This window comes from Molothrus ater, chromosome 3 (genome assembly GCF_012460135.2).
Source record: "Molothrus ater isolate BHLD 08-10-18 breed brown headed cowbird chromosome 3, BPBGC_Mater_1.1, whole genome shotgun sequence".
NCBI lineage: Eukaryota > Metazoa > Chordata > Aves > Passeriformes > Icteridae > Molothrus > Molothrus ater.
In genome coordinates this window covers 94682972-94709052 of record NC_050480.2, presented here as the reverse complement: position 1 = coordinate 94709052, position 26081 = coordinate 94682972, and the positions used below count along the sequence as shown (strand labels likewise).

At 37.8% G+C, this 26081-nt stretch overlaps 2 protein-coding genes across 2 annotated transcripts in view; one reads left to right on the top strand and one right to left on the bottom strand.

Annotated features, from left to right (window-relative positions):
* Nucleotides 1–19675, top strand: part of DDX43 (DEAD-box helicase 43) — a 22112-nt gene extending 2437 nt beyond the window's left edge. The window contains exons 4-16 of the mRNA XM_054514461.1: nucleotides 352–459; nucleotides 998–1079; nucleotides 3341–3497; nucleotides 3583–3701; nucleotides 3995–4105; nucleotides 6663–6804; nucleotides 10308–10408; nucleotides 11144–11231; nucleotides 12746–12873; nucleotides 13474–13583; nucleotides 14315–14453; nucleotides 15186–15273; nucleotides 18593–19675. Of these exons, the coding sequence (XP_054370436.1) occupies nucleotides 352–459; nucleotides 998–1079; nucleotides 3341–3497; nucleotides 3583–3701; nucleotides 3995–4105; nucleotides 6663–6804; nucleotides 10308–10408; nucleotides 11144–11231; nucleotides 12746–12873; nucleotides 13474–13583; nucleotides 14315–14453; nucleotides 15186–15273; nucleotides 18593–18736 (1517 nt within the window). The 3' untranslated portion in view covers nucleotides 18737–19675. The remainder of the gene's footprint in view (nucleotides 1–351; nucleotides 460–997; nucleotides 1080–3340; nucleotides 3498–3582; nucleotides 3702–3994; nucleotides 4106–6662; nucleotides 6805–10307; nucleotides 10409–11143; nucleotides 11232–12745; nucleotides 12874–13473; nucleotides 13584–14314; nucleotides 14454–15185; nucleotides 15274–18592) is intronic.
* Nucleotides 19444–26081, bottom strand: CGAS (cyclic GMP-AMP synthase). The gene is made up of 5 exons (XM_036379291.1): nucleotides 25427–26081; nucleotides 24189–24411; nucleotides 23107–23352; nucleotides 21768–21870; nucleotides 19444–21120 (listed from the first exon to the last, which is right to left on the bottom strand). Exons 1-5 carry the CDS (start codon nucleotides 25976–25978, stop codon nucleotides 20778–20780), a joined length of 1467 nt encoding a protein of 488 aa, XP_036235184.1. The 5' UTR covers nucleotides 25979–26081; the 3' UTR covers nucleotides 19444–20777.

Sequence of the window (26081 nt, the reverse complement as noted above, 5' to 3'; positions counted from 1 at the left end):
TAAAGCTTTCTCTCTACATATCATCTACTGGTTTCACAAGTTTTTCCAAACCTTGCTGCACAAGAAACCTGGTTTATAGCTGGAGGAGAAGCATGTCATACCCTGTCACTGCTTCCTTTAAGTAGCTAATGATGCTGAAATGTTTCCCTTTTTTTATCAAAACTGAATTTGTACACATTTTAGCAATGTTTCATGGCAGAGATCTGGGAAATAATTTTCCACTTATATAGATGTTTCATGTCTATTTAAAATATGTGAGGCCTGCAATAGAAAACAGTGTTTGTTTTGAGGGGAGATTTCTCCCCATGGTTTGTTCGATCAAACAGCAGCATTTTGTCACTAACTCTGCAGGAAGAACCTTGGACATTATCAAGCCTGAAAATAACCCAAAGAAACCAGTAATTAACTGGGCCTCTCTTCGAGAAAACAGGGCCAAATATGAATCTATGAAGTGGGCAGGTTAGTTTTACAATTTTGATTGTATTATACTTTATGTGATAAATCTGTTGGAATGCTTAAACGTTTCTGATACTTGCTTTGAGATGACTGAATGTTTCAGAGCCCAACTTAGTGAGGTATTTGCAGTGAGCTGGCCATGTTAGCATTTCTCAACATGGTCATGGAGGATACTGATTACTGTGCCAAGACTTAAACCTGCTACTCATGTGGTATTTTGAATGTCACCCTTTGAAAATGGTGTTGTTTTGTATGTGGCCACCAAAAAAAAAAAACAAACTAGGAGTTGTGTTAAATATACTACTGTATGTGTTAGTAGATATTACTTCAGAACTTTAAATGTGGGGGAGTGGGTTTTTTTGAAGTATTTGTCTCAGCCTTCATCTTTTTACATGAGCAATGGTTTTCCATCACTTCCAGCTAGTCTTCTGGCTGAAGGCACTTTCTGGGCCCTGGGCTTTCCATCTTAAGCTTTAGCAGACTTACGGTGACTCTGTATTAGTTCTTGCTGATTCAAGTGGGATTTTTCTGATTGTTTAAGGCTTGCCTCCAATTGAGAAAAACTTCTACAAGGAATCAGCCAGGACTGCATCTATGTCACAAGAAGAAGTGGAACTGTGGCGGTAAGATCATTTCTTTAGGGAATCATCTGCTTGGCAAAAATTACTATTAAACTAGAGAGACTAGAAAGTGGGAGATGAAATACTGAGACAGAGACTCGAATTCTGGGGTCTTGTAGCAACTTGATCTTTTTAAGAACTCTTTCTTGGGAATGACACGACTGGCAGATGAGATTATTAGTTGTCTGGAAAAATAACCTCATGGATTTTCTGCTTCTCTAAAAATGTTTGATTTAGTTGAATTTCAGAAAGAAAAATTTCATAATGGTTCACTGACTTTTTTGGCTGTTTCTTTGCCTTTCGTGAGACAGTATGTTCATATTTTCTTCCAAATAGAATTGTTCACAGGTTGAATACCTTTAGGCTGCAATTTTTTCCCTGTGTTTTTTTAGTCAAAACTATCTTCAAACCAAATTCCAACTTTTGTTACTCTTGTCTTCCTTTTTTATCTGTCTTGTTTTTACAAGCACATCTTGGTGTGTGCGTGCTTCAGTTAACTGCACCTGTTTATTTTGATCCAGCAACCTATATCAGTACCTTGCAAGGAAAACAGATCATCTGTTTCAAGTGGTTTGGTTCAGGCCTTGGTAATAGTTACAGCCCTCTTTAGTAGTTCTAATGAAGTTACTGAGCATTATTGAAGTGTTAGCTTTTTATTACTTTTCTTTTTGCAAGATGTCTTTTTTTCTTTGCATGCCAGAGAAACTTTGCCACAGTGAGCAAAGCATGGAATTGTTTCCAGATGCTTTCACCTTTTCCCTAGAAGTATATGGATGTGTTGTTGTTAGAGCTAGTGAAAATTACAGTACATTGTTCTTGTATGTACTGAGAACTTGTGTGATAAAGGAATTTTTTTCTACTTCATATAATCCATTTGCTTTAAGGAAAAAAAGGCAGCAACTGAAAGACATAATTCTATAAACATGAGGGGAAATTGAGTTGCTCATTCTTTTCCTAGTTTACACCCCACTTGAAGAAAAGCTTTTTACTGAATGGAATCTTCAGAGGAGTACAGGACTGAAATCAATATGCTTATGCAGATGTCATGGTTTAAAACCAGATCGAAGTTAGGCTCTAAGCAGCCACTCCCTTCCCTGACTCCCTTTGGTAAGAGAGGGACAAAAAGGCAGAGATTATGGATTGAGATAAGAATTTACTGGAAAACATCAATGAGATAAGAAAAACAGCAACAACACTAATAAAAACGTTGTATAAAAGGTGATTGCATGCAAAAATGCTCATGGAAGTACAACCAACATGACACCACCACAGCCAGCACCACAATGCTCCTGAGACAAAGGACAGAATGGTGGATGAAACTGTCCATGCCCATGTTTTTTTCCCCAAGCCTGAGATAACAAAAACTGATGATGCCAAGCCCACTGGTCAGACCATCCACACCACCTCACCTCTCCAATCCATTTGCTCTCCTGCAGAAAGGAACAAAATGACCATGGAGCGTCATTGCCTTTTTCTTCCGCAGGAAACCTCACGCCCTTTCTCCTGGAAAGTGAAAATCCCCTTCACCCCCAATGACAATTTGGGTGATACAGAGTAACAATGTAGGCATGCCCGCATGGCTTCAAGCTTCCCTCATTGCCTGTGGGAGAAAATTGACTCTGCCCTTGGCTGAAACTAGGACAGCGTATTAAGAGCTCTAAATTGGAGGAAACCTTGGAACAGCAGTTTTTAATATAGTCTTTTATATGAGTTGTGATTTGGGTTTTGCCTGCTTTTAGGGGCTTGTTGTTCCAGTGGTTTTTTTTTGGGGGGGGGGCTTGTCTTACTGGTCATGTTCTTTTTCCAAAATCGTTCAGTTGGTGTTCTCTAGAGTATCCAGGTAGCTGCTCTGAAAACAGCTGGGGGAGATTTTTGTCAGAATATAGAATTTTGACTGTTAAGGTGAAACCATTCATCTGAATTCTGGGTTGTCTTTGGGTTTAAAAATTTGTCATACCTACTAAATTTGTAATCAGGTATAATTGTAGCCTGATAGGAGTGCAGTTCATGTTAATAGCCATATATAACTTCAAATCAGTTGTTCTTAAGAAAAAATGGTTATTGATACCTCTGGGAGAAGTGTTCCTATAGAAGGACTTTTAAGAAAAATAGAAGACTAATTCAGACCCATTCAAGAGCCTGAACTTGCTTTTTTTTTTTTTTTTGTTCAAGGAGTTTAAAAAAAGTTAAGAAACACAGTATTTTATATTAGATCTAATTTTTCAGATAATGAGATTTTAAAACAATTGCACTACTTTATATAGGAAAGAAAATAATCATATAACTTGTGATGACTTGAAAGAAGGTGAAAAGCGCTGCATTCCCAATCCTGTTTGTAAATTTGAAGATGTATTTGAGCATTATCCTGATATTATGGCCAATATAAGAAAAGTTGGTTTTCAGAAGCCTACACCAATTCAGGTATGTCTTCAATTTTGATGACTCTTTAACTGAACCTTCAGAGAAAAATGAAGACTACATTTAAGTATTTGTTGTTTTATGTTAGTCCCAGGCGTGGCCAATTATACTCCAAGGAATTGATCTTATTGGTATAGCGCAGACTGGTACTGGGAAGACATTAGCATACTTAATGCCTGGATTCATTCACTTGACTTCACAACCAATGTAAGGACTGCTCACAGGTCTGATTTGTTTAGCTGTGCGTACTTCCCCCTGCACTTACTTCCTCCTGCACCCAACTCCTGAGATGATTTTCTAGTAATGAAGATAAAAATCATGTATTGAAAAAAAAATTATAAATCTGATGGAATAAGCAGCAAATTTGTCACCATGGACAAAATAGCATTCTGTTAGCAGCAGTGTACAGAAGTTTAGAACAGTATAAAAATGTTCAGTGTCAAGCATGATGGACTTTGCCCATCCTTATATACCAACATTCTAAATATGCTTTGTTGCAGATCCAAAGATCAGCGTGGGGGGCCTGGAATGTTGGTTCTTGCTCCCACTAGAGAACTGGCACTTCAAGTAGAGGCAGAGTGTTCAAAGTATGCATACAAAGGAATTAAAAGGTAGTCTTGCTTTTCACTGGCTTGTTAAGTAATATCTTTTTTCCCCTACCAATACCTACTACAATAATTGCATTTAAAGAGGGGATGAGATAGTAGTAAATGCAGAGTTTATATTTTCCCAGTTTTTTTTTCCCAGAATTTGTTTTGACTAATCTCATGGTCAAAGTCTGTGAAGCTTTTCTGCTTCTTTTCCTTCTGAGTTGACAGCTAAGAAAAATCACACAGAATATGCTGAGTTGAAAGGGACAAGGATCATCAAGTCTGGCTCTTAGCCCTGCACAGGACTAAGAGTCACCCCCTGTGCCTGAGAGCCTTGTCCAAACACTTGAACTCTGTCAGGCTGGTGCTGTGATCACTTCCTTTGGGAGCCTGTTCCAGTGCCCAACCACCTGCTGAGTGAAGAACCTTTCTCTAATATCCAACCTAAACCTCCCTGACACAGCTTTAGGCCATTCCCTTGGATCCTGTCACTGTCACCACAGAGCAGAGATCAGTGCCTGCCCCTCCTCTTCCCCTCACAAGGAAGCTGTAAGTGCAGTGAGGTCTCCCCTCAGTCTCCTCCAGGCTGAACAGACCCAGTGCCCCCAGCTGCTCCTCACACAGCTTCCCCTCAAGGCCCTTCACCATCTTTGTTGCCCTCCTTGGACACTCTCTAATAGTTTACTGTCTTTCTTACATTGTGCTGCCCAGAACTGGAGGTGAGGCACTCGAGGTGAGGCTGCCTCAGTGCCAAGCAGAGCAGGACAATCCCCTCCCTTGCCCAGCTGGTGATGCTGTGCCTGATGCCCCCAGGACAGGGTTGGCTCTCCTGGCTGCCAGGGCACTGCTGTGTCTCATGTTCAACTTGCCATTGACCAAGTCCCTTTCCATGGCACTGCTTTCCAGTATCCCATTCCCCAGTCTGTCTGTACATCCAGGGTTGCCCATGCCAGGTGCAGAATCCGGCACTTTCCCTCATTGAACTTCACGTGGTTGGTGGCTGCCCAGCCCTCTGATTTGTCAAGGTCCCTCTGCAGGACCTCCCTGCCCTGGAGGGACCCAGCAGCTCCCCCCAGTTTTGTATTATCTGTGAACTTGCTTAGTACCTCTTCCAGTCCTGCCTCCACGAGATGAAGATCTTATGAGGGCCAAGGATGGAGCCCTGTGGGGGCCTTCTAGTGACAGGTCACCAGGCTGATGTCATCCCATTCACTGTAACCCTTTATGCCTGACCTGTGAGCCAGTTGCTGACCCATCCCATGGTGTGTTTATCCAGCTGTGTGCTTGACATTTTGTCCAGAAGGAAACTGTTAGAAATAGTATCGAGTGCTTTATTGAAATCATAATAGGTTACATCAACTGGCTTCATTGATCATCTTGGTGGGTTACATTGTCATAAAAGGAAGTCAGGCTTGACAAGCAGAACTTCACTCTCATAGATCTGTGCTGGCTGTGGGCAGTGACTACACTGTCTTACAGACTGTTTGTCAATACCTCCCAGAATAATTTTCTTCATAACTTCATCAGGGACCTTTCTGGATTCCAAAGACGGCTCAAAAATCATTGAGAGAGACTGCAATGACATCAGCCAGCTCTTTGAGAATTTTTGTATAAATCCCATCATGCCCCATAGATCTGTAGAAATCCAGCTGGAGCAGCAGATCCTGCATAATTGCAGCTCAGCTGGGAGTGGATCATCCTCACATTGTGGTTCTCCAGCTCAGGGCACTGAAATCCCCTTGGTGCATCATCTGTGGCAAAGAACGTGTTCAACAGCTCTGCCTTGTCTTTGTCCCTGCTTGTGAGGTGACCGTCCTCATCCCATAATGGACCAATATTGTTCTTACGCTTCCTACTGCTGCCTTCTCCATAGAACACACCTGGCTTTCTTTTCTAAGAGATTATTTTGCTGAATAATGTTCGGGTTCTAGCCCACACAAATCTTTTTGTAATGTTTTGTTTGGCTCTGAGTTATGGGGTATTTCCATCTCTGTCTTTTTTTTTGTTAAACTTTATGGTATTTTCATCAGCCCATTTCTCTAGCCTTTTTGTTGTTCTTCTGGAAAAAGCCTAATTCTCTTGAATGTGTCAGCTCCTTCCCCGGTTGGGTTTCATCCACAAACCTGCTAAGTGTAGATCTTCATTTAAGCAATTAAACAGACATTACTGTACTCTGAATCTTGCTTTTAGGGGTCTCTGTTAACTTTGTGTAGCACTCTGAATAAGTCTTACAGTCACCCCAACAGCAAAACATACCACTTTTGATGGTACTTTTAGGAAAATCATGCATCCTTTCATATGTTCATCTATTTTTTGTGTAAATATTTTCAGAACAACCCAAAACATATGAGCTATCTTCCTTTCATGATTTTTTTTCACTGCAGTTTCAGCAGAAAAATATTGCTGAATTGCTGAGGGAATGTCATTCAGTGTTAATTTTATTAATTACTGCAATACTGTCAATCACACTTGTTAATCCCAGGTGACACTTTTAAAGTAACATGGTGGCATTTATTTGAAAAGGATTGACTTTAGCTGAAATTTAATACACTACGTCTGTAAAACTTTTATTTTACAGTATTTGCGTCTATGGTGGTGGGGACCGAAAAGGACAGATAGACATGGTTACCAAAGGTGTGGATATTGTTATTGCTACTCCTGGCAGACTGAATGATCTTCAGATGAACAACTTCATAAATTTGAAGAGCATAACATATTTGGCAAGTAACTGATATGCAATGAGTAATGCACCAGCTGGGAAATGGTTGACTCAGTTTGAATTTAAGCTTTAATGGAGTTTTCTTTAAACTTCCAAAGTATTAATTACAATACAGCTTAACACTGAAATTGGAGTTGGAGGGATGATTCATACTTATTATAATTGCATTGCAGATGTGAAATATTCCCTAGGAAAAATAGGCTTCTAGCACAGCAAGCATTTTTAAGATGCTAAATTGTTTTTTCAGTAATGGCATTCTAAAATTCATTTTGTCTATATTAGTTACTAATGGATGAAATGCCTTTCTGAAGTTGTATTTTCCCTTTCTTTTTAAAGGTTACCAGTGTCTCAATTTTTTTTTTTAGAACTTGTGTGGTAGCAGAGTCAGACACAGATATTTAAATGTTGGGGGGACTGACTTTCTTTTGATCTCAGTGGGAAAACAGCCTTATAAACGTTATTATAATCCTTATGTCTTAATTTCATTTTTGCCTTTTCCTTGTGCTGAACAGGTAAGACTATTGCTGTTTGTAAAATGCTTCTATATATTCAATTTATTTCTAACTTGTCTGTGAATTGTTGCCTAGTTTGACAGTTTGGCCATGCTCTCTGTCCACCCCACTATTCTATTCTGTGAGAGTTAAATTCACTTTTACATGTTGTAACAAGTTAGCTCCAATTCTAAGTGATAGTTGTGAGCTTACTGGCAAAGCCAGTGGTGGTATAGCATCATTATAAATTTGGCCATTTGGGAAAAAGGTTTATTACAGGAGAGTAGCATTCTGTAGAAGGTTCACATGTAATTACTGAGCAGGAGGAAAACAGGCCTGAAAACCTGCATTCTGAGAACTATAGGAACATAGATCATCTTTCTGCCAAGGTGAAGTATAGCCATACCACAGGCACACACTGGTTCCATGGGTATTGAACCAAAAGCATGCTTCAGTATGTGCAGCATATACTGAAGTATGACATTGCTAAAAAGAATTAACTATCAAATTGAAAAATATGATGATGTGAAGCAGGATGAGAGACAATTTTGTTGCTCCACTAGCAGTTAAATGTTTTCAGAAGAACCAATGCAAGAACCATATATTGTGATGTGGTTAAGATCTTAATGCCTCAGACTTTAAGGAAATTCTGTGCTACCATAGCCTCATGGACATTGAAATTGGACATTGAAAATTCTATCTTTTTGTAATCGTGCTGTATATTTATCCTTGTTTCTTGTGCTTTTCAATATGTATGATGCTTTCTCTTTCCAGAGCTTCGTTGTCAGTTTTCAGCCAACAAATAATTTAATCTTGTGGCCTTGCTTTAGGAAAAAAAGAGTGGTAATAGATTACACATTTCCATCTTGGATGAAGAACACTCTTCATTAAAGAGCTTTATTTACAGTTTTCGTTTAAAGATATTACTGAGTCTTAGGAAGGTTCTCAAAGTAAACTGAGTATTACTTGCTAATATAATACAATTATTTCCCAAAGGACCTCCAAGGTCAGATACTGGGATGCAATTGTTAAAACCCAACTAAATGTACCACCCCCCAGGAAAGAAAAATAACAACATAAAACCAAGCTCTGCTAATTATGTCTAATTAGGTACTGGACCCAAGGTGAGTTTGAGGTTAGAATTTCTCTTCTTGCCTGACAGAACCATCAAGTTGATCAAGTCTTGATTCAGATTTTTAGGAAGCCATTTATTCAAGATAGACTGCTGGTTTTCAGCAGTAAGGTTGTACATTCTGTCATAAACAGCTTTTTGATTGTTCAAAATACATGTCATATGAAAATATGCTTTTTTTTGCCTGTGTTCAGTGTAAATCAGTATTCATTCATCAGTAGTCTGATGAAGTAATCTTAATTCTTTGGACTTCATGCTGATAAAGCTGAAGGAAGGAAATTGGAATTGTGCATGAATAATTGGGAAACATTTAGGACAAAGTGTAATTAAAAATATATATAAATCATGAAGGAGGATGTAAAAGGTAGATTGCAGTAGTGCTTTTATTCTTCAATACAAAAAAAAATGGTGTTAAACTTACCAATTACTAATTTAAAAGAAAGGAAAGAGGAAACTAAATCATTTTCAAAGGAAGAACTGGCTTGTAAGAATTTTTTTGCCAAGAAATAGAACTGAAATGAACAATATTGACAAACAAAAAAATATGTGTATATTTAAAGATAACAAGAAACCTAAGATTATGTCCATTGAAGGGCATTTAGATTATAAACCAGGATGGGGCTGTGACACATTTGAAAAAAATCAGTACTAATAGCTACCTGATATATATTACAGCCTTCTTAATGAAGCAGCTATCAGAAAAAAAAAAAAGGTGAATTTCAGCTACCTGATCCATCAATTAGGCACAGATGCTTCCTTTTCCCTCTGCAGCAAGTGACCTTAATAGCAAAGAAAACTTCTACTGCTGAAAAAGGTGTAGCAGCCAACTCTTTATGTAAATTAGTGATGTTTCAGCCTTGCTATTCTATTAGAATTCATGTAGTCAATGACACCTCCATGAGCCCTCTAAAAATAAAGAGAATTAAACCAAGAAATAGAATTCATGTCTTGTCTCTCAGTTGATAATTTTTTGTTATTTCAGAGATTTACATTAATAATGTACTAAACCCCTTTAATATAATAAAATGTCAGAGAATAATGGAACAGCAAAATTAGGACAGTAGAAAGAGATTGTCATCAGTCCCTTGTATTTCCACACAAGTGTCTAGAAATTGTCGATACTTAAAAGCACAATCCATATAACTTTACTTTTCAAATAGAGTTTCTATAAATCAAAGAAAATAAATGAGTCTCAGATGTCAGTCTTCTTTCTTTGTATGAGACTGAAAACATTCACAAGTGTGCTTGTATATTAGAAAACATTTTAGTTCCAAAGAGTTGTTCTCAGACCTCCAGCTCTCTTGTTCAATTCTGGCCTTTTTTACCAGACAAAACAAGCCTGTGCTCTGGGAGTTGTGCAGTGTCCTAGTGTGTGCCAGAAATGCTCTGGCTTTTTCCTACTTGTAATGAGGAACTAAATTGACAAGTGATATTTTGGTCCTGTATGAGATATCTTGTGAGGTAGAAATGAGATTTCCCCTTAAAATTGCAAACAATTTATGTGTGTTGAGCAGGTTGCTCCCCTCTGGGTTTGATTGGTTATGAGTTTTTTGGTTTTGTATTTTTTTAGTTTGTGCTTAGTTTTAGCCATCAACCTAATTACTGGTAAAACAAACAGTTGTTTTTTTTGTTTTATTGACTTTAAATGCTCTTAAAGGATCTGTGAATTTTCTTGTTTTGCCTGCAAATATAATACTGAATGAAAAAGTGTCAAGGAAATTGAAGAGGTAAAATACAAGTTGAACAGGTTTTGCAGTAAGTTATGGAGAAGATTCTGCAATTAAAACAGTTACCATTAAAATCTTTTTCTGTGTATTGTCCTGTTGAAACAAACCCTTATCTGAGGAACTAGGCAGAATAAATAACTTTGTTTCTGAACAGGTTTTAGATGAGGCTGACAGAATGCTGGATATGGGATTTGAACCTCAGATAATGAAGATCCTAATAGATGTGCGTCCTGACAGACAAACTGTTATGACAAGGTATCTAAACATGATAGTGCTCAGGACTCGAACATAAGGTTATTGAACATGTTCATTTCAAAATAAATGTGTCAGTTATTAAAATTTTTACTTGTTTTCTTTCTAATTCAGTCTGGTCAGTCCTGATGAGTCATTTGACAGATTTTTTTTTTCAGTTTGTACTGTCTTTTCTGACTTTTTTACATCAAATATAAAGACAGTTGAGTTATCCCCAAAAAAATGGAAGTATCCTCAAAGTGCTGGAATTTGGCATATCAACTTAAAATGCCAACTTACAGTTCTCCTTCTGGGACCAAATGTATTTCCTGACTTTCTGATCAGTATCTGTGCTAGTCTGTACCTGGATTAATTTTGAAATTATGCAGCTTTTGGAAACTTAACAATCAAATATCCCAACAATAATTTTGGTTCCTGTATTTTGCATTTAAGCTGTTTAAGAAAACAGACTAGAAGCTTGCTTATTGGGTATTGTTCAACAACTAACCTCAGCTGAGGCTTCACTAGAAAGGTTCCATAATTGTTGCCTGTACTTTTAACCAATAAAATGACCTTTTAAGCTCAAGTGCTGTTTACTATTAATTTAAGATTAGTTAAACTCAATACTGTTACTGCATATGTGTTTCACTGGTGTATAAGAAAGGAAAGAAAAGAATAATATGATGAAATTAATGAATTGGAGAAGATTTGGCATGCTATTCTCATGTGTGTGTGTTTTCCTCTTCACTTCCTGTTCAGCGCTACTTGGCCTGATGGTGTCCGTCGCCTAGCAAAATCCTACTTGAAAAATCCCATGATTGTGTATGTTGGCACTCTTGACTTAGCAGTAAGTTGTCCTGTTCTTTTTTGGTTTTTTCCTTTCCTTTTGTAGAAGAACTTAAGTTTAAGCCAGGAGATTTTTTGCTTGTAATTTACTGTATGTAAGTAAATGCATGTATCTTTTGTAATCATCTGAGCTTTCAAGAAACAGCTCTGTGCTATTTATTTTAAAGTTTCCTTAAAAGTTCAGAAAAATTTAAAAAGTATAAACCAATATTTTTGCTGTAACAACATCTGGAAGTCTTAGCCCTTCAGTAGAAGACATAACAGGTGAACAAGTGTCAATCATATTGAATGTTCTACTTCACAATGCCAAATGTTTTTGTGTGATCCCTTGGTTTTACAACCTTAATTCTGGTTCAGCAAGTTCTTGTTCTTTATTTGGTTTTCCTTCTGAAGATCTTCTTTCTAATGCATACAAATCCTTATCTAAATTTGTGTTTCCTAACTGTATCTTTCTCAAATGGAGTGGGAGCTTTGTACTAAACTCTTGGAGAACACTTGTCTATAGCAGCAAGTGTGTGTTAGAGTAAGAACTGTCTTTAAAGTCCAAAACTTCTAACATGTGGATGTAGTTATTTATTTGTCATTGTTGTGCAACTATGTGTATTTGGCTTCAATACCAGCAGAATTTACAGGAACAGTAGTTTGCCCAAGATCTTAGAAAAGTTTCCTTTTCAGTTCCATTTTTTTTTAGCAATAGGGAATGAGGAAACCTAGTATCCAGTAAACTTGTCAGTAGAAATATAGATTAAGTGTGCTTTTTGTCTGTTCTGTTCAGAACTACATTTTTATCAAAGGGTAGTTCTTGTCAGGATTAGAATTTGAAAGACATCAACTGCTCTTGTAGCTCTATTCTCTAGGGCATTAATCTCTTTCTACAGGAGCTTCTCCCAGTTGACAAATCTGGTGGGGGGGAAGGGTTCCTGTGAAGAGACGATCTTTATCTACTTGATTGAATCTTCAACTCTTGCCACAAGATCATGATACCATGCCATGAGAATGTCTAGACTTGTTATCTTACTTATACCTTAGATATTCTCTGGTAACCTTCAAAGTAATGGAGTAAATTTTTTAATGAACTGTTATTGGAATAGTTAGAACTATCCATTCTAGATCATTTCAAAGAGATTTACGGCATCTTTAAAAGCCTGTAATTTCAAGTAAGACTGCCATTGTTCCAACTTGCTCTGCAGTAACATGAAATATTTGCAAATTAAAGAACTTAAATGTGTTTTTCACTAATAATATATTTCTTTCACCTCACTTATCACTACCCGTTAAATCTCTGCAAATAAATGGTTTGGCAAACTGCTTAAAGGTAAATTTTATTATTCTCCTAAAGCATCAAGGAAGTAATAAATATGCATTGTTTGAACTCCAAACTGATACATATTAAAATACAGGTTTTTATGGTATCATATATTACTACTTTTATAACACGGCAATATGGGAATTAACAGAAAAAAAAATATTATTGTAATCTGTTTCCACCTAACATCCCTTTTTGCTGTTTGACAGGCAGTAAGCACAGTACAACAAAAAGTTATTGTTATCCCCGAGGAAGAAAAGAGAGCTTTCATGCATAGCTTCATTAAGTCTATGAAGCCAAAAGATAAGGTCATCATTTTTGTGGGCAAAAAGCTTACGTATGTAATCACTTCCCAGTATCATCTCTGTTTGGGGTTTTTTTCCTACAGAAATACTGAATAGTTTCTTAGTTTACATAAGAACTATCAAGTGTAATAGCTCTTCTCCACAATATGCTGCTATTAGTATTATTTTTATTTATTTATTTCTTCCTTTAGACTGACTAGCAGTTTGTATTTTTTTTTAATATCATTAATGGTGGTGGTAAGTCTCAGTTTCACATAGCTCAGATGGGATGTTTGGATTCATGGGGATACATCAATGTGATGTACTGTTTACTTTTATACACTTCTGGTGCATGCAAGACCTGATTAATGTGGGGGTGGTCATTGTATGATACTTGAACTTTTTGAGTCAACAACACAAAAATAATCTAGTATTCCTCTAAATTATAAATAAAGGTAGACATTTCTATGTGGATTAGACTTGCTTTCCTGTTTTATAATAAGTATCAACTGACCTAGGCAACATTTTGTCCTTAAGCACACATTTAGCTTTTGCTGTCACATTACTGTCCTTTTGATTTAAATCTAGATGCTGCACTATTTTCTTTCTTTTTTTCCTTCTGTTTTAAGAGCCATTGCTTTATTTCACCCTAGAGCTGATGACTTGGCAAGTGACTTTGGTATCCAAGGAATTCCAGTACAGTCACTTCATGGCAACAGGGAACAATGTGATCGAGAACAGGCTTTGGATGACTTCAAGAAAGGTGAGTTTGTACTGAAATACTGGTTTGTGTAGGCCAGACTTCTAATGTTTTTTCTGTTCAAAACTTGTCTAAGTGTCATGTCTCTTTAGTACTATAGAAGTTAAAATATTAAAGAGCTCTGAATTTTATAGAAAATTTTCAAGAAAGCTTTAGTAGTTTGACAAAAAAAGACCCAGCAAAGAGATTGCTCTTCAACAAAATTTTGAATGGCTGTGAGTTTAATAATTTAAAGTAAGGCTTATTTTACTTTTGACATTGCTGGAAAAATTGGTATTGTATGTCTACAGAATGGTAAATTTAAATGTCAGATGATGGTGTTTTCAGTGAAACAGTCCTGCTCCAGATTATGCTAGTAGGGTTGTGTGAACACAATTCAGGGTTACGTGAACACATGCTAATAAAAGACTCATGCTGTGACAAGAGTGTCAGCTGAGAATATAGTTGTTGAAGTTTTTGTTCTTTGGCCAGACTCTTTATATCAACCAGGCATATTTCTTACTTTTCCTGCACTCTGCTGTTCTACTTGTGACATGCAAATAGTAGCAAAATTACATTTTGGGTGCTTACTTACCAGTTTGCTTTTGGTGCTAACTCAGTGTGACATTCAACGAGCATATTTTTACTTTGTGTTAAGAATATTAAGTGCATTATAAGCTAGAAAACCAATAGACTGGAGTATGTTTTCTGTTTGTTCCATAAATTCTGTTCTCTTCCTGTCATACTTACTGTAGGCAAAGTTCGGATATTGGTGGCTACTGACTTGGCATCCCGTGGCCTCGATGTGCACGACATCACTCACGTTTTCAACTTTGATTTCCCTCGCAACATTGAGGAATATGTTCACAGAGTAGGTCGTACTGGAAGAGCAGGGTAAGTGTTTAGCAGAAAATAGTCATGTGTTATCAGTGTTTTGTTGTGTTTTATGCACAACATAGGTGTTTTTCTTGTCAAATTCTAGAGGCTACAGGTGATGTGGGGTGGGGCAGTCAAGACTTCAGTCTATCAAAGTATGTTCTAGAAACACACTGCTTTATGTCTTTAAATGAATTCACTGTTAAATTGAAGGCAAGCAAGTTTTATGCTTTTCTGTTATTGAATCAAGGGTATTTAAAAGCTGGTATAAATATGAGGAAGAATTAGAAAAACAATTTGCATTGATATTCTGGAATGTTACTTCCTTATTTATCTCTTCATGAGCTGCTGATTTATTTAGTTTCTAGACTGCACATTGCACAGAAGCTTCTGTAGGTTCAAAATCCACAGCCGATCGCGGTGGTGCAGTTTAATGGTAGCTCTTTTGGATGCTGCTTTCCCAGGCTAGTACAAGTGTGATTTTTCTCATTTAATCATGATACTTTAATATGTTGCCATTATGCTATGTTTATTATCTAAAATCTAAATTAGTTGTGCATTTGCTCCATTTTAGGTGAATTGCTGTATTGATTTTTATGAAAAGTGTGTGCAGGGTTAATGCTCAAGCCACTTTTATTCTATCACCTCAGTAATATTGCCTGGTGGTGCAGTTCATTACTGCCTAGGTCAGTAGTAAAAGCCTGGCCAGAGTTGTTTGGAGGATCAGCAGTCATTTCCTTCCTTGTTTAGGCGCTCTGGGGAGGCAGTAACACTTGTGACGAGCAATGATTGGAGGTTTGCATCCGAGCTGATTGACATTCTGGAAAGAGCAAACCAAGTAAGCATACATTACTGGTAAGATTTATATTGGTTCTGGGTTAGCACCTGAAGCATGTCATGAAGGTCTGAGATGATTTAGACTCTTCTTGGTGAGTGTTTTTGGTGTCTCAGGGAAAGAAAATGGGTATTTTAGTCTGTCTTTTCCTAGATAGCCTTAGCTGTATTTTACTTTACAGATGAGTCCCAGGAAGGAACTGTGAACTTTAACCAAAGCCTTCTATGTCTAAAGAAAAAGTAACAGACATACACATTGAGGTCTGCAGAGAAATAATAGGGTTTATTTTATTTCATAAAATTTTAATGCATTTGTATTTCACTTTTGGATGCATGTACCGATTTCTTGTTTAACGGTCTAAATATTAACAATACTTGTATCAGAAGAAGCTCAACTGTCTTATCTGTTTATTCTATCTGACAGTTGTGACGCCTGCACATACTTTTCCAAGCTTTATTACTGATGCTTGTAAATAGTATGTGAAGTGGAACTGGAATGTGATCTCTTTCTTTAAAGAAGCATATTTTTTCTTGATACCATATCTGAGAAAACAGATAATTGTGTTACTGTTTTTTGCTGTAACAAAGAACATTTTGCCTGATTTATAGTAAACCCCCAGGTCAAGTCCTGACTTGAGCTGAAGTTTTGTTTGTTTGGGTTACCGTGTTTGCTTGGTTGCTTTTTTGGAGGGACTTTGAATACATACTAAATGGATTTTATCTAGAATCTGTGGTTTTTACTATAGACACTTAGACTTTAAACCCTGGGTTAGAACTTCACCTCAATCTTCTGTTTTGTAGCTCTTCTTTGAAGGATACTATGTTGCTTTATTGCAAGCCTAGTAAGCTGCTTTTGAGGGGGGAAAGTAGACAAAAAAGGTGTAGAAGAGTAGTCACCTAATAATTCCTTAAAGTTGCAGATTTGAAGTTTTTTGTTGGGGTGGGGGTTTTTTGCTTTGTTTTTATTCAGAAAATGCAAGAGGTGAAACCAGTAATGATGCTGTGAAGCTACTTTAGAGGTGCCTTGAGTTTTTTATTCTGAGTTAACAATTACCTTTCAAGTCTTGTCTCCAGCTGCAGGCTGCAAAGTTCCCAAACTGGTTGTGGTTTTTGTAAAGTGTGATAGTTCAACTGGGATCAAGTCTTTCAGAGGAGAAAAGAGGAACTCTGAATCCTTGCTTTCAGAAGTTACTGTTAGTCATAACATTATTCTCAAACTTAGTTATGTCTGATAGAAAGGAAGTATCCCTACAGACAAAGTGTTGGGGTTTTTTCTCATGACAAATGAAAATACCATTGTTTCAGTCTTAAAGCATTATGTAACAGTAAGAGAAAACTGAAGGCTCAGAATACTTTGATTTCAAAACAAGTTAGTTGCTTTTGTTAGCAAAACGTTCTCTGTGATTTTGAATCTACAGATATATAAAGAAAAACAAGTACAACAAAAAGGTGTCTATTTCATGCTGAAGGAATCTTTTATATATAAATGCTTATTAACAAGCATGGACAGATTTAATGGAAAAACAGTAATCTCTGTGATACCAAGAAAAGCATTCCATGTAAATCATGGCATCTTTATCCTTTTCTCACTTGAATGAGCCTCACCTAGCTTATATGTTTAGCAGATAGACAGATTTTTCATACAAAATTTCAACAAGCCACTAGATGCTGGATATTACCTCACTGAGATTTTTGTTTCGATATCCTCACTTCTTCCTGTTCTTGATTTGTGCTTGCTCAAAAACTTGCAAGAAATTGTTGCAATTTTAGTTTGGAATAAATTATGCTTCAAGCTCTAGGGGAGGATTTGATACTGAGGAAGAAAATTATCCCATGTTTCAACTGAAAAATAACTTTGTCTCATTACTTCTATCTCCATTGATAAGCCTGTTGTGCCTTTCAGCTAGAGATACGTTAACTTTATTTTTAAATAATGTTTGAAACTTAGGCAGAATGGACTCTTCCAGAGTTGTCATATTTTGCCAGGATAGTTGCTTACCAGTAAGAGCAATTCAGCACATAAAACATATACTAGTGAGCTGTCCCTCATGCCAGCTCAAGAAAAAGTTGCTGATAGCAAATAGCAAGCATTGCTCAATTATAAAGCCTGACAAAAGAAATGGAAACTAGAGGAATGTGACTTCCTGCTCCACCAGACCTTTTGTCCTGGCTGCGTTCTCCACCTGTTCAAGCATTGCCAAGCCCAGGCACATTTAGGGAGACTTTAAGATATTTACATTTGTTTGTACTCTGCTGTTTGCACTGTTTGCACTGTCTGCCACTGGCAGACACAAATGACACAGAGCAATCATATTAATAGCACATTCACAGAGAGCCCTTTGCTCTGATCAGGAAACTGATTCTGGAGGGGTGACTTCCCCTGACAGCCATGTGCCATCGCAGATTGCTGAAGTGGGCTGGCTTGGACAGATCAGTGATCCAAGACCTCTTGACAGTACAGTTGCACACTCTGCTTTTGGCAGTAAACCATTGCATTAATGTCAGCATTTTGCCCAGCCTGTTTAAGAAGTCTTGTTGGATACTGCCTTTGTTCTGTGAGCAAAAGAATGGTATCTGGTTTTTTTTTTTCCATCACTGTCACTCAACTAATAAATTTGTCTGTAATTCTTCACATCTGGCCTCAGTTGTTAAGAACTCTGAGGTGAGAGTGTTTTGATGATACTGTTCACCTTTTCCACATAATTACAAACATGCCAGAAATTCCTGTGGATCTTGGTAAGGTGCTCTTACAACCTCCCAGTGGTGGGAGATCTGACCATTTTCTCCTGCCCCTCTTTCCTTGTCTTTTTGCTTTGTTCTAAGCATGTGAGAACCATTCCTATGACAACACTTTCTTTAAGTCACAAAGTTTCTCTTCAGAGGCTCTTAAAACTTCCATAAGGAATTTAATATAAATCAACATTCAGTAGATGTATATAGTATGATATCACCTTTAAGTGGCACTGGATGTTTTTACCAGCTGTTCCTTATAACTAAAAGATACGTTTCTGTTTGAACTATAATATTGTAATTAGCTGGTTATATGTTGCCATCAGATATGGTGATACAAGCCACAATACAAGATATATTATTGAAAATCCAGAGACACTATGATGATTATTTTTCAGTGTATTTCAGTACAATCATATGTAAAAAGATTTCTCTCTGCATTTTCACAGAAAATAATCTGCCAAGTGACAGGAGCCAGATAAATAATGAAATCAAGTTTGGGAGCACACAAATCAATAGCATTTTCATAAAGCAGTCAAAAAGTTTGGATTTATTTAAAATTCACCTTGTTTCTTTGCCTGCTTTCTTAATAGGTAGTTCCTGATGAGCTTATTGCAATGGCAGAAAGATACAAACAATCACAAATGAGAAAAGAAAATGAAAAGGATATACAAAGACCTTGGAGAAAGCCTCAAAATAAGTGTAGTCCCTTGAAACTACTGAAACAGAGAAAGTGATTTTAATTAGTGTTAGCTTCCATGAGCTTGAATTTATTAGTTTCATTTTGTGTTCGATTGTTTTCTGTACCTGTGCTATTTAAACTTCTCAAAAGCGTCTTAGAAAACTGGAGTAACTTTATATAGGAATAAATCTGGTTTTGCACTTGGACATTATTTTCACATAATTTTTTCTTGTGTGATGTATGAAACTTCTAAAGCCATTATCTACTGGTTAAAAACAAATATTGTGGCTTTGTTGGTTGGTTTGGGGTTTTTTTAGTTATATGCAGTATTGCTATATAAGAATGTAAAAGAATTTTTTCTTTTATATTCAGAGAACCAGATTATTCATTGTAAACAATGTTTGTCAATGTAGTTTCAAAATGCTGTACCTTTGCCTTGATATGTTGCTGGAATGCAGGAAGATTTCTCAGGATAATGAAAACTGCTCTGTTTGCTGTTCCTTTTGTTTGCTAAAGCAAGTTTTCTTTATTCTTGTTTTAAAATTTAACATTGGTAGTAATTTTTGTTAAGACTTGTGTCTCAAGATTTTTTGAGAGAGGTCTGCATTTTCTTATAATGGAGGAGAGCATGACAGGAAGTACTTGTTTGTGGCTAACTGGGGAAGAAAACCCACTTTTGGTTTTTGTGGATGTAGTATTCTAGCTTAAGAAATGAAACCAGAATTTACTAGAGCAATGTTAACAAAGTCATGGAAAAAAGAATACATTTGAAGGTCAGCTTTTATTTCTTCCAGATAAAATTGATTTACAATTTACATTTGGATGTCAGGTTCTGTCACACAGATTCCCTGTGATAATGGGGCATGTTTTCTACTCTTTGAAATTTATATGGGAAGGAGTTATTCCTTCATTTGATGCTTGGTCTGAACTTGTGTTTATTTATGTGTCGTATGATTAAATAAAAACTAATAAACAAAATTCAGTAAAATGAGAATATTTTAGTAAAATTACTCTGTAAATATTCTTTCCTCTTAATTTGCTCATAATTGAGGTAAATCTGGGCATTATTCAATCCAGTAGGTTATTTTGCCTTCAAAAAGTAGGTGAAAAATATGGACTTCCCATGGCTTCTATAAGTAGAAGCAAAAGATGTATTTATTTGCAGCACAGCAGTTCTCAAATGCTGTGTACTTCTCACCTGCAGTGATTTTAGTAATAGGAATTATTATATTTTTTTTTCCTAACACACATTTCTTCAATATAAGAAAAATTGATATGAATTTCAATTTCAGGAGTGTCCAGCTCATGCTGCATTTTGGTTTTGGAAACCTTTTATATCAAGAGTCTTCCTCTTTGATACAGGTTGAAAGATGCATTTCTTTCTACATGATTCATCATATAAATAAATGTTCTTTGGCAGAAAACCATCTACTCTGTTGCAGCATATTAGGTAATGATTGTTTCCCATCCAAAGCCCAATGAAAAGACTGATTTCTAAAGTAATTCTGAAGACTTAGAAAGGATAAGTTACTTCAGGAACTTCATATTACTCAGGTAAAATATTCTCTCTCTGGTAGCTATTGCTGGTGATTGTCTTCTGCAAAAGATTTTCATATCCACCCAGGTAATCGAGAAGTTGTTCTGGTTAATGTCAAAGTAACTCCAGGGACTTTTTTTTTTCTTTTGAAAGTAGGAGTGTAGTTTGGATATTCTGCAGTGGATCTTAATTTTAAATAAAATTGTCAGTTTTTTCTTTATGCAGTCTTTCCTTTATGCCTTTGTATTTGGAAACACAGAAATTACATGTGGGAAATTATCTATTGCAAATTCTTATCTATGTTCTTCATATACCTTGAAGATATTTTGCAGGTGACATCTACATTTGGATAGGCAAGGTAAATATTACTTAAAACATTTCTTTTGAGGGTTATGGCTAAGCAGTGTGACTGAAGTATAGATTTTTCTCTTAGCGGTCTTCATTTTATTTTGGTTTGGGTTTTGTAGTACAGACTACTGAAGACTCATTTATATTGCAGAGTTTTTTGTTTCAAATATGTAAAGTCAAAATGATTAGATATCTGTTGTGAACAGTGCTCTTAATAACTCTCATGAAATACTGGGAATCCATTGTTCAATTCGTAGCTTATTTTTCTTGAAAGGAAATGATGTCTTGCCTTATCTTCTTGGCTGAGCAAGTTGTATTGGGGAATAAAAAAGTGAGTCAGCTGAGACTTTTGCAGGCAATCCACAAAAAATTCCAGACATTGCTGAAAGGAATGATCCAAGTTTCCCAAGTGCCAGTCTGTGTCATTTGGCCACATGACACAGGAGTGGAGAAAAGCAGTTTTGACATGATAGGAACAGAATTTTTCCAATTCTTTTGGATGTTTCCTTTTAAGTTGCTCTAGAAGAAACTTCAGCAGCTTAAGACAACCTTTCCTGTTAAAAAAAATATACATATATATTAGGTATCTTCTCCATAGTTCTAAATATGTAGATCAGATATTTAAACACAATTATGCATTAATACTCTTGTTGCTTTCTTGATTCAGTACGAGATGTAATTGGCAAATCAACTTCTTAGTTTACTTGTTAAGGACTCATGTGGGTTTTGTTCTTCCTTGTTGAAGAAATCTGGAAAACAGTTCTCATGGAAGTGAAAAATCATTTATTCATCTTGATCTCATTCAGCAGTTTTCTCACCATAATTTTAGAAATTGCCTTGATATGAAGGGAAATTTTGCTCAGAAAGTGGAGTTAGTCACTTTTTAAAGCTTTTTTTTTTTAACAGGACTGAATTTGGGAAAGATAATTGAACAAGTCGCATATTTTTGCATTCTAAGGCAAGTCTGAAGTCTAAAGCACCACTGTGATTGTTTCCACCTTTCATTAGGTAAATACAAGCCAGACATTCAGCAAGAACATGCAGTGTTGTATTGCTGTAGAACAACTATGCCTTAAAGACTCTTGCTTCCTATTATGAGTAATTACTGTTAGATCATATTCTTAAGTGCTAAACTGAAACAGTGTTACTGCTAGCCCAGCTCACACAGGCTTAAAGTAAAATAGTCCTGTGAAATACCAACCTACAACACTTTGGTCCATTGGATTCACAGCATGTCTTTGAGTTGCCATGGTTCTTTATCATATCCTTTTCAATATGTGAGAAGGAAAGTCGCCAGGTGTTCCCTGAAGTCAAGCACAAGACTGTTAAATATTTGCACAGCACTAAGCATCAGCTTTCGTAGCTAGAAAAAAAACAGTTTTGTAATTGACTTAAATACCCACAATTTTTTTGCACCCACTAAAAAAAACCCCTTAATTCAGTGAGTAGAGTTAGTTCCTCCTTAACTCTCCAGCTGCTTCACAAACACAATTGGAATGTAATTAATATAGGACATAACAGTTTGGATGCTTTAAATTCCTAAGGATGTTTGAATTAACTTTAAAATTAGGCTTAGTTCTGAATGTCCCTGGATTTGCTGAACATGATTTAGAGAACTGCATTATTCATAGAAATCTACAGCCTTTTAATTTCTGTTATTGTGTTTTCTTTGTGCACGTAATAGGTTTGTGAGCTTGTCTCATGTAAGATGACTGTTCTAAAGCATTTCTTTTTGTTCTTCTGCTCATGCTTCTGAAAATAATTGCCAATATAGCACAATGCCCTGTTTCTAATACCAACAATCACTTTTGTCTTTTTATGAATTACAGTTTGCCTTGCCTGTTTGGCTCAGTTACTCTTTGCATTTAATTTGCACAGGAAGAAATTGCTAAATAAATCAGTACTTCTGTACTGGGCTTTGATAACATGGACATGCTAATTAAAATGGTACCAGAATGCTTAAAATCTTATGCTGAAAGGATCAGTTACCATAATGCACAAGTCAGAATCTGCAAGCTAAAGGAGGCTCAATGTGACAGCGGTCTGGAAGAAAAAATCTTGTAGCCATACCAGAGTTCAGTGAGAAATAATGTATCTTGATAGAAAACAGTTTGCTTCCTGCAGAAGTATCTGATTTGTGGATGCAATCTCATGTATGGGGCAGTTCCCTGCATTTTTAGCAACTTTCTTCTAATTTCCTTACAAGAGAGTGCAAGCTGCTGTTAAGCACACTACTAGCACAAGGGAAGGCTCGTATCCGTGTGTCTGGCTGGAGTGGATTTAATATAATGCTCTTAGTAATGGTTAGTGTGCAGCCTGGCAGAGTGGGCTTGTATTTACATTTCAGTAGAGGACAAGCAGTACCACAAATCTGCTGCTTTAAAGAGGGATTTCAGTTGTCTGAGCTGGATATATCCAGGATGAGGTGTCTCGAAGATGGAACACTGAACATGATCTGGATACCCTTTCTATAGCACTTGTAAGTGATCAAGTTGTAGAGAAGACATTTCATAACTTATTATTGTCCATATTTGAGGTACCTCTTAGAACTTTTTCTCTTTTGTTTTGCTTGGCTACTAAATAAATTGATCTAAATCTGAAATCCCTCCTCTTTTTTGTTCCCAGCCACGGTTCAATTTTGAGGCCAGTCTGTGTGCTGGGGGGCCAGCTCTGCTGAGCCTCCAAAGTCAAGATGATGTCCACTGATATTTCTAATGGAGGTTTTTTGATCTGAAGAGTTATTGCAGGGCTTCCAGCCTTTTTCCTTGCCACAGTGACTTGCATACCTAGTAACAAAGAAAGTGATATTTCATGTTAGATGGACAGATAGCTAGATAGATAGATTAGGAAGATGAAAACTTTTTTTTAAGAATGTTCCAGTTTTTACTAAAGAGCTCATAAGCAATCAAAAGAAATACCTGGGTTCAGTCAATGGTTCTTTATCCTACAGCATGTTGAAAGATTGGGACGGTCTATTGAAGAGTTCTATGAAACAGGAACACTACTGTGTTTGCTTGATTTACTGTCTAAGAATTAAAAATATAATAATATTTTTCATGTAACTGCTTCCCTGTTGAAAACACACAGTCTGGCCACAATATTTCTGAAGGTTTTGGGAAAAAGTAACCCTAACTGGGGTTATTTTAATATAATTATATATATATATATATATATTTAAAATCATTATAAAAATAACTGGGATGCAGCTTCTGTACTGATCAATAAAAAATATTAGGTACTGTATAAAAGAAAATACAGGTGCTGTATAAAAGAAAGCTCCTTGTTTTGCTACTACTTCAGCAAATGGCTCTTTGTATACTCCAGATAGATGCAAGATGTATAGGTTTAGGTAGGAAATAGCAAGCATGCATCCCTTAATGTTTATTATTTTCATACAGAAAATATGCATAGTGGAGTTAATAATGTAACAAGTTACCTATGTGTATTTCTGATCATTAACACAAGAGCCAGCTTGAGATACTGGGGACAGGAGGGGTTACAGCTCCATTGGCACAAAGAGACTGGCAGGAAAATGTGTGTTCTTAATACTGGGGCAACACATATGCACAATGTAACTGCGTTTTTACCACTTCCTGATGAAGCTTGTTCTCTCAGTACTCACCTTTAATGTTTTTTACTTCTTGTTTAATAATTTCTCTTAGTGCTTGAAGCATTTTAAAGGCTGATAATTTTCCATCTTCCTCTAAGAACTTCAACCAACCCTTTTCTTTTGGACTCCTTTTGAATGATACATAATAATAGGCTCCAGTATCATCAGACTCATCCAGCTGAATCCTTGTAACAGGCATTACAAGCATGATGTCAAACTCATTTGGTTCAGATATCTGCAAATATAAGAATAGAACAGACAATGTGCAACTTAGGTTTTATTCTCCTGAGATTTTTATACCAGTTGTGGTTTCATCTACCTTGGTGTCTGATGTGAAATATGACCTTATTTCTGTGGTATTGCAAGATTACTGTGCATTGGGGTGGAAAATAGCAATTTGCAGCTCACTTCCCAGCTCTCCAACTTATTAATTTTTAAGATAGTTTAAGATTCTTGAGCTGTTCTGAATAATTAATGTATAAATATGCTCAGACATCCTCTTGCACTTAGGATGTGAAGAAAAAAATGCACTGCTAGGTCTGAAGCTAGTTTTAAACAGAAAAAAAAAAAGTGTCCCCATGTTTGACTTCGTTTCAGTCTACGGGAACAAAGAAGAAAGGTACTGGTTAATCACAGAAGGTGAAGGGGTTGGAATGGACCTTAGAGATAAAGCTAGTCCTGACTCATCCTGCCCTAGGCAGGGATACCTTCCTCTAGACCAGGTTGCTCAAGACCTTATCCAACCTGGCCTTCAACACTGCCAGGTTTGGAGCATCCACAATCTCCTCAGACACTCTATACCACTGTCCACCACCCTCACAGTAAAAAAATTATTTCTAATCTAAATTTTTCTTCTTTCAATTTGCATCCATACATAACTCCTGCTTTTTGAAAAAACTATGAACTAAAACCTGGCCCACGGCTTCTCGTGCAGTGCTATACTGTCGGATTGTGTTGTTACACCGAGCTCACCTGCGTGCTGTGCGAGGCAGGGCTTGCTGCAGCCTGAACCGTTCAGGTAGCGTCTCTGACTCACTGCATGTAGCACCATTCAGCAGGTTACTGATCATTTTGTAATGCATTGTGATTACTTCACAGAGCTATCCTTAGAGCTGTAGTTACATCCACAGAGCCATGACTGGGCGGGAGAGGCCAGCTCCGAGCGGCCCTCGCGCGGCTGGCCCGTGTTCCCGCCCGCCACTTGCCGCCGCCGCCCGGCGAGCGAGCGCTGCCTCCGCCCCGGCACCCACCTTGACGCGCTCGTAGTAGCTGCCGGCGCTCTGCCGCTCGATGGAGCTGAAGCAGCTCTCCTTGTCGCGGATAGCCTGCACCAGGTGCGGAACCACCGTATTCACCAGTGTCGAAGCCTCGGACACGTCTTCGCGGAGCAGGCTGAGCCGCGACAGCACCTCCCGGAGCCGCAAGGCGTCTGCCGCCGGCGGGGGGCGACGGCCGGCGGCAGCGACCGCCCCGTCGGGCACCGCCGCGACGCTCCCCGGGGCCGCGGGGACTCTGGCGGCCGGTGCCCTGCTCCGTGAGGAGGGGGGCGCCTCTGCGCCGCCCGCCGCCCCGCCCGCTGGCGGCTCCCGGGCAGCGGGGGCTCGCCGCGCCGAGCGGCCGCCCCGGGCAGGGGTTCCGTCCGTCCGCGGTGTTCGGAGGGTCGCGATGGCGCTCGAGCCTTCACCCGCGACGCGGCCCCGCGAGGGGCTTCGGGCTGCACCCTTCTCCGTGCCCCGGCTCCGCGGAACTGTGGAACGCCTCCCCCGCCTGGCCCGCGCCCCTCTGCCACCCGCGGCGTCCATGGCCACTGCTCCCTCTCCGCACCAGCAATACGGCGAGCGCGGCCCCGCGAACAACGGCGTTCCCGCCTCTGGCTTCGGGTGAGTTCCTCTTCCAAGAAGCGCG